The 8,090-nt window shown below is 59.2% G+C and overlaps 1 protein-coding gene across 1 annotated transcript in view; it reads right to left on the bottom strand.

Moving 5' to 3' along the window:
- Positions 1-363: 363 nt before the first annotated feature.
- Positions 364-8,090, bottom strand: part of MPND (MPN domain containing) — an 8,419-nt gene continuing 692 nt past the window's right edge. The window contains 12 exon segments of the mRNA XM_015585183.2: positions 364-1,050; positions 1,883-1,975; positions 2,566-2,655; positions 2,789-2,859; positions 2,951-3,119; positions 3,280-3,356; positions 3,438-3,510; positions 3,803-3,899; positions 4,079-4,163; positions 4,574-4,706; positions 7,029-7,265; positions 8,009-8,090. The exon segment at positions 8,009-8,090 is cut by the window's right edge and continues 118 nt beyond it. Coding sequence (XP_015440669.2) covers positions 964-1,050; positions 1,883-1,975; positions 2,566-2,655; positions 2,789-2,859; positions 2,951-3,119; positions 3,280-3,356; positions 3,438-3,510; positions 3,803-3,899; positions 4,079-4,163; positions 4,574-4,706; positions 7,029-7,265; positions 8,009-8,090 — 1,294 coding nt within the window. The 3' untranslated portion in view covers positions 364-963.

The raw sequence follows: 8,090 nt of genomic DNA, 5'->3' as shown, positions 1-8,090 counted from the left end.
CCTCCCCCACCCCCCCAGCCAAGCACATGGAGCGTTTCTGTCTGGCACAAACTGTCACCAGCTGCACACACACACTGACACAGGACCCTGGGAGCCCCCCGTCTCCTCTCTGCCGAAGGTCAAACACAAAAGTTTTGATGAGTGTCCCCAGACCTCTGGCTGCCGGGGCCATCCTGAGAGAGCCACAGGGCCTCCCCCGGCCAGAGCTGGCTGCCATCCCCCATCGACAGTGTCCCCAGCTGTCTCTCCGGACCAAGGCAGGCAGCTGTCCAGACCAGCAGGGCCGGGCCCTGGGTCTTCTCCCCTTGCCTGACCTGCAGCTGGCTTAATGGGGGACTCAGGGCCTGCTTCACATTCCCTTCCTCTGGTGACCCTGCACAGCCCCCAGGACACCAAGTTCTGCTTGTCCCTGAGGTCCCCCTCACCACCGTTACAGGAGGGAGGCACAGGCACCCCAGCCAAGATGAGCAGAGTGGCCTCGGTCACAATCTAGGGCAAATGGAAATGTACTCTGATTTTTTAAGTATTAAATGTCTCTTTCTACAGTCTCTTGCCTGGTTGTGGTGCAGGGCGGGGCCTTCCCGAGGGGATCCCTGGTCAGGGTGGGGCCTGTGCAGCCACCCACCCCCGCTCTCCACCCAGAGCCTACTCCCAGTGTGGGCACTGGCCCCACAGTGAGCCAGGAGGGGTGGCCATCATTTACCCAGTCACCAAGGTGGGAAATTATGTCCCTAAGCCACTCCTTCCCATAGCCACAGCCCCAAGCAGGGGCAGGGCTGAGGTCGGACCCAGACTGGCCACACGTGGCTGCCCAAAGATGAGTGCTGGCGGACCCCCACCCCAGGGTGACACGTGCCTGGGCTGCTCGCTTCTCTTTATTATCTGAGCCTGCCATCATGCAACCCGGTCACACAGAGTGGAGTGGCAGCCCCTGACCCATTCCAGTTCCCCGGGCCGGTGGCTTCAGCTCCCTTGCTTGAGGACGCTGTAGACCTGCTCCAGCACGTGGCACAGGCCCTGGTCCTTGGGTGTCCTGCTGGCCAGGGAGATCTGAAACAAGGAGGACTGGCGTTTCAGAACTGCTCGGAGGTCCCGGCCTGGCCCCACCCCCACTCCTGCCCCCCAAGGCCCAAGTGCTGCTGCCCGAAGGGGCTGGCCTAACCGAGGTACAGGCGACATTCCTAAAGCGATGCTTTTTAACAAGGAGCACGTTAACCAAAGGCCCAGCTGACTAATTGTGTGGAGTGGGGGGGCGGGGGGGGGGCCCGCACTTTCCAAACCTGCCGTCACCAGAACCTGGATCCCACACACACAGGCCAGGGGCCACCCAGCTCTAGGGCCTCCAAAGGCAGCAGACGGCCACCGCCACCCAGTGCCAGAGTTGGACATGACCAAGGACAACTTTAAGCCCTGGTCACTGTTTTTAAGTTTGAATGAAACAAGCAAGTGTGTAAAACCGCGTTTCTCTGCACAAGAGAGTTGAGTATGTCTTCTGAGAATGACTTTCAGGCAAGAAATAAGACACTGGGGAGGGCGCCAGGCCTCATAAATGTCCCAATACTGTGGGGCCAGCGAGCACGTTCGCAACACCAGTGGCTCCTAAGGCTGTAAACTAGGTCTGAACCCCTCCCCCACTCCGTGGGCAAATGAAACAACGTCTGTGGGGCTTTCACATTTTCATGCGCATTTGGATGATTTTCCCGCCCCACCCCTGTGTGATAAATCAGGCTTTGGCAGCGTTAGTTTCCAGCTGAAATACTTTTGTACAAAACAAGTTAGGAAATCGCTGCTTCCCAGACTGCTCATGATAGATTCTTAGGGGCTCCCCAAGAACCATCTTCCTCCAGGAGGGGTTCGCATGGACTTGGGGCAGGAGTCGTACCTTCAGCTTGTCCAGGTAGGTGTGCTCCTGATTCCAGGGCTCCTGGAACCTCACGAGGTCAGGGGCACCCTTGTAGAACTCCACCAGCAGCATCTAGAGGACCGGGCATTGGTGAGACCCTCTCCCTCCCCGCTGCCCGCACCAAGCACTGGGGATGCAGGCCGGGTGCAGCACGACCCGGTACCACTCACCAAAGACCAGGAGAAAAGGGAGCTCAGCGGATGCCCTGGGAGAGGACAACGCACCCCGACCCGAGGCCAAGGGGGGCCACCGAACGTGATTCTCCACGCACCAGGCCTGACATCACCCCCTGCTTTAGCCTCATCCTAGTAATGCTCGTGAAATCACGGTGTAACGCACTAGCTGTTTTTCAAATGCCTGTTGAACCATTGGCATTAAAAAACGTCAGGGTAAGGCCTGCAGCCCTCCGTGCGCCTCCACTCGGAGAAACAGCGGCAGGTGTAGAGGCCCACGGTGTCCCAGAACAGCTAGGGGCAGGTGGGTGCGCGGGGTGAGGGAGGGGCCGCAGCTAGGACCTGGGGCGGGATCCTCAGAGCCACAGGTGTGGCACACTCAGCCATGCCTTCCTGAGTCCTACTATGTCCTGTAAGTCCCGCTGGGCGCTTTCCGCCCCACCCACCCCTCCACAGGGGGCGCCCATACCCACCCAGGAGTGAGCTCACCATCTCATGAAGGATGTCGTTAGTCAGGAAGTTGTCCTGGACGTAAGCCATCTCCACGTCCATGGGGATGCCGTAGTCACTTGGCCTTTGCTGGCAGGAATACCAGCTGGTCACCACTGGTCACCCTAAGTCCCCCATCCCATGACAGCAGGGGCCAGTGCACTAGTGGCCGGTCCACGGCCCGCACGCAGGGCCCTTGGCCTCCCCCGGCAGCGCCCCCTACCTCCGGCGGCGGCATCACCCAGAAGGGTGAGATCTTGGACTCCGGGCCCGGGTTGCCAGAGTAGTACGGGGCTGCCGAGGAGAGAAAGCGGGTGGGCCTGGGGGGCTCCGTAACGCAGGAGACACGCAGGAGACGCGCATGCGCCCCCGGCCCGGGACTCACAGCACAGCAGGGCGAGGCAGGGCTGGAAGCCGTTGCTGGAGCCCTGCAGCCGGAGCTGGTAGTCCATCTGCACGTCGATGTCCTGAAGCGATGGCAGTGCCGGGCCGTGCGGGTGGCTGTGGTACCAGCCCACCAGGGACAGGCCCCGCAGCAGCAGGCTCTGGTAGATCTGGGGCAGAAGGGCAGCTGGGCGTGCGGCCGGGGCTCACACACACTCGCTCGCACACTTGCTGAGCATCGCTCTCTGCTGGCGGCCGGGACGCGGGAGCCAGGATAGCTGTGTCGACCCCAGCCCTCCCCAGAAGGCCCCGTCCGGCGTGCCCCCTCACCTCCTCCTCCATGGTGGCTGCAGTGTCTGCATCCCCCAGCCGGCTGCGACAGGGGAAGGCTCGCAGCACCGTGAGCACTGCACAGAGGCGGGGACAAGGCGTGGACATTGAGCCCCCATCCCAAACAGCGCCCTCCCCACAGGGCTGCAGATACCCACTCTGGCTGTTAATGTCCCAGCGGCCTCCCAGGTATCCCACGACCTCGCTGCGAGTCAGGTGACTGTGGAAGTCCTGGGGAGGAGGGACATGGCTTCACTCGTGCTCAGGCTTCACTCAGCCCCAACGCCATCCTGGGGGCCAGGGCGCTTGTGACATGCAGGGGGTCAGCCTGCCCCATTCCTTCATTCAAACGTTGATTGAGCACGCACTGTTTACCAATAGTGAACAAAGCAGACAAGGCCCCTCCCACACCAAGTTCACATCCCAGGGCACCCCTCCCTCCCAGGTACTCCAGCACCCTGCCCTGGTCTGGGGGAGGGAGGGCTCTGGCCCCCAAGAGACAAAGCGGGAGCCGGGCACCCACCAGCAGGAACAGCACGTTGCTGGAGATGGCCACGTTGAACGGCTGGAACTTGTTGATGGCTGCAAAGGATGTTACTTCCACCAGGGTGTGGGGGTTCCTGTAGGAGCCAGAGGGTCCCCTGTTTCAGAAACCCCCAAGCTGCCTCCTCAGCACCCTCCCCAGCCAGCTCTGAGAATCTGAGGCCTCGCGTCCCCTCTACCCCTGCTCTTGCTCCCCCCAGGCTGGCAAGAGGTCCTGCAGGCCGGGAGAGGCGCGGGGGCATGGGGCGTATCTGACCTGGCGGAGTCGCGACTGCCCAGTACGCAATACCGCACTGGCACCCGGATCTTGCTTTCCGCCCGCTTCCCCGGGGGCGTGGCCTCTGCGAGGCGGAGGTAAGGAAAAAAGGTAGCGTCAGTCCCCAGAAAAACTCCGGAAGCAGCCTTAAAAAGAAGTCACCGGGACTGGGAAATCAGGCGGAGGGGGCGACAAGTCGGACAGAGAATTCAAAATCAGATGAAAGGCTCAGGAAATCAGGGGGTGGAGGAGGGGCAATCGGGCATCAGGATTAGAAATCAGGCAACAGAGCAAAGAAATCCTGTTGGGGGAACAAGGAGGTCAGGCGACATGGTGAAGACCCCTGGCAGCCCATGAAGAAGTCGGGCAGTGAAAGTGAAGTTAGGCAGCAGGGCTAGGCCGTCAGCCAGACACCTGGGGTCAGCCCTGTCCCCAGCCTCCTCCGCGCCCGCCCGAGTTCCGCCCGCCCTGTCCCCCTCTTCCCCCGCCTCTCACCAGGGTGGGCAGGCTCCGAGGGGCCCTTCGCAGGAGGTCTCCGACCCTTGTCCTCCGCCGAGACCCCTGCCAGAACCTCCTCCTCCTCTTCCTCCATCAGCAGCTCCTCCTCCTCCCCTTCGCTGGCCGGGCTCTGGCGGGACAGGCGTGGGGACAGTGGCGAGACCCTCACCTGGGTGTCCCCCGCCGTCCCCACCAAGTTCCACCCAGAACTCGGGCTGGCCTGAGCCTCAGGTCCCTGCCGTTGCTCCAGGTGACCACTAGAGGGAGAGCGTGAGCAGAGGCGGCTCACAGCTCTGCCGGCGACACAGGCCTGAGCTCCTACTTGGCTGAACAAGCTGTGTGACTTCAGGCGAGCGCCCTAACCCCTCCGAGCTCCATGGTCCTCTGTAAAACGGCACAGTGACCTTTAGTCCAATACAGTTGGCGCCAGGGTGAAACGACTTAACGCCTGAAAAGAATTTAGCATCTGCCCTGTTGTTCCATCCACTGAGCAAGCACGTACTTTGCGTGGATTATTTTATTTTCTCAATAACTTCTGCTCTCGCCTAAAGTTCCCTAGCCAAGGTGACCTCTCTTGTGCCCAAACCCGACAGCCACATCTCAATCACTGGGAGCAGCAGCATCTGACCTGGCCAGTCGCCCCTCCTCCTGGGAACCCCTCAGGTTTCCTCCCACCTCTCTAGGATCCCCCCAGTCTCTCCCCTTCCTGCCCAGGGCTTGATCCTGGGGTCTGTTTCCTCCCCGACTCACGCTCCTCCAGGCAACCTGTTCCGCTCTCCTGGCTCCAACCTCGCCTACGCCTGGCAACACACACAGTCCTGCCTCCACCCCCCGGGCTCGCCTGAACGCCAGACTCAGGGTCCCGCTGTCGACACCTCGACGTCTCCACGCAGGGGTATTCAGAGACCTCACACTCAATATGGCCATGATGCGCCCCACGAACCCCCCAAACCTGCTGCTCCCAAATGCCCGCATCTCCAGTGGGGGTAACCCCATCCACCCGCTTGCTCAGAACAAAACTCTTAACACCAACATCCGCCAAATTCCATCAGATCCACTTTCAAAATTAGCCAAAACCTGCTCATTTCTTCCCCACCTCAGTGACCGGCCTGGTTTGCCCCGTCATCACCTACCTGGACCCGCAGCAGCCATCTGCACCCTAGTCCCCTCAGTCTGTCCTCCCCGCAGTAGCCACCAGAGGGCGGCGGTGAGCACCGAGTCAGGCCTCATTCTCCCGAGGGCTTCCACCACCCGGAGGTAAAAAACCCAAGTCCTCCCCTGGCCCACAAGACCCTGCACGACCTGTCTCAGGCCTTTCCCGCCTTCCCCTCCCCTCCTCCCTCTCTCTGCTCCAGCCACAAACACCTCCTGCCGTTCCTCCAGCATACCAGGCAAGGTCCTGCCTCAGTTCCTGTGCATGTGCTGTTTTCCAGATACCCTCATGGCTCCCTACTTCCCCTCCCTTAGTTCTCTGCTCAAATGTCACCTTCTCAGTGAGGCTTTCTCTGACCACCCTGTTTCCCCACCCCCTACTCCCATCCCTCCTTCAGACATTCTATAAGATGGCCTTATTTATTTTCTTTATCTCCCCATGAGGGCAGAGATTATTCTATTCGCTCTCTGCTCTATCTCCAGCACCTAGAACGGCGCCTGACACACAGTTGGCGTTTACTAAAAATGCTTGCAGAATGAATGGCCCTGTCACATGGTGTGAGGGTTAGTTTTGTATGGCAACTTGGCTAGGCCCTGCTACCCACTTATTTAATCAAAGACTAGTCTGTGAATTATTGTGAAGTCATCTGGTAGATGTGGTTCACACCTACAGTAAATTGACTTTCAATGAAGATTACTTGTGATAATGTGGGTGGGCCGCATCCAACCGGTTGAAAAGCCTAAAGAGCAAAAACTGAGGTTTCCCAGAAAAGAAAGAATTCTGCCTCAAGACTGCAGCATCGACTCCTGCCTGAGTCTCCAGCCTGCCAGCGGCCCTACAGATTTCAGACTTGCCAGCCAGATATATACACGTACATCTAATCTATCCCAATACGTCTAATGCACATGGTACTGTTATCATTTCCATTTTACATATGACGAAGACTAAGGACCCGGAGATGGTCCTTGGCCAAGTTTACCCGGCTGGTGAACATTCAAGGAACAGCTATTACTATCATGGCATTCAAGATCTTTCCAGATCTGGTTTCTGCCAGGGTCTCCAGCACCCTCAGCTACCTAATTGCATCAGCTAATCATGGTTCCCTAATCAGCATGTGTGGCTTCGTGCCTACACAGCTTCGCATACGCCATTCCCTCCCTCTGGAAAGCTCTTCCCTCCATCTTGCCCTTTCGGACTCCTGCTCATCCCTCAAGGTCCCAGCTCCAATGTCCTCTCTCTGGGAACTCCTATTGGACAATGAGTCAGGGAGAGCTTGCTCCAGGAGGCTGAAAGACGTACCTCATCGGCGGCAGCTGCAGGCACATGGAGCTGGTGTCGTCGGAGCCAGGCGGCTTTGTACTTGTCCAGTTTCTGGCCCTTGTATTTGACGGAGGCCCAGCCACAGCCTGACTTCTTGGCTGGGTTTACCAGCTTCTTGCAGTGGGTGGCCCAGGCGCTGGGGGAGTTGAACACCTGCCCCGTCTCCTGCCACACGATCCTCCCGTCTGGCTGCAGGTCCCCCACGAACTTCTTCCCCTGCAGCGAGAGTGGGCTGGCTGGGCCCAAGACCTGGTACCTGCCAGGGTCCCTCCTCCGGGAAGTCCTCCCTGATCTCATGCTAATCCCAGGGCTTGGCACCCACTTCCCACTACAGCACCCCTTCCAGGAAGCCTTCCGTCTTAAGTGCCTCCCAGTACCTGTATGTCCACTGTCACAGTCCTGATCAGCTTGGATATAAACTGCCCAGTTATGTGTCTGTCCCTCCCTCCCCTCAATGGACTGTGAATCCCCAAAGGGCAGGCACAGGGTCTGTCTTGATCACTGCTGTGACCCCAACACCCAACACACAGCCTGGCACACAGCAGGTGCTCAGTTCACAAACTGCACCATCCACGAACCAAACAACAACAATAACAGTAATAACAGCAAACAGCGCTTACTATGTAGCAGGCACCTTGCTGAGCGCTTTATTCATGTAATCCTCATACCACCCCATGGGAGAAACAAATCCCATTCTACAGATGAGAAAACTAGGATGCTGAGAAGTTGAGCGAGGTCACACAGCCAAGAAAGCAGTGGTGTCCTCTCTGAGCCTCAGTTTCTCCTTGGTGGAATGTGGTGTTTGGTGAACGAAGTCTTCCCGCCCAGAAGGGTTCGTGCTTGGTCTGGATGCTCCGTGCCTCAGTCTCCCCTCCCCGCTCCCAGGCTCGGCCTGCTGCAAGGGCGCTCTGGACCTCCTTGTCCCAGCTGGGATGGGATGGGGGGTGGGGGGCGCTCACCAAGTAGTAGATAGACAGCACGCCGGCGCCGGGCTCCAGCTGCGCGTCTTTGAGGAGCACCCGCAGCGTGACCGCGCGCCTG

This window comes from Pteropus alecto, unplaced genomic scaffold (assembly GCF_000325575.1).
Source record: "Pteropus alecto unplaced genomic scaffold, ASM32557v1 scaffold30, whole genome shotgun sequence".
In the NCBI taxonomy this organism is placed as follows: Eukaryota; Metazoa; Chordata; class Mammalia; order Chiroptera; family Pteropodidae; genus Pteropus; species Pteropus alecto.
This window is presented reverse-complemented; position numbering and strand designations above follow the sequence as displayed.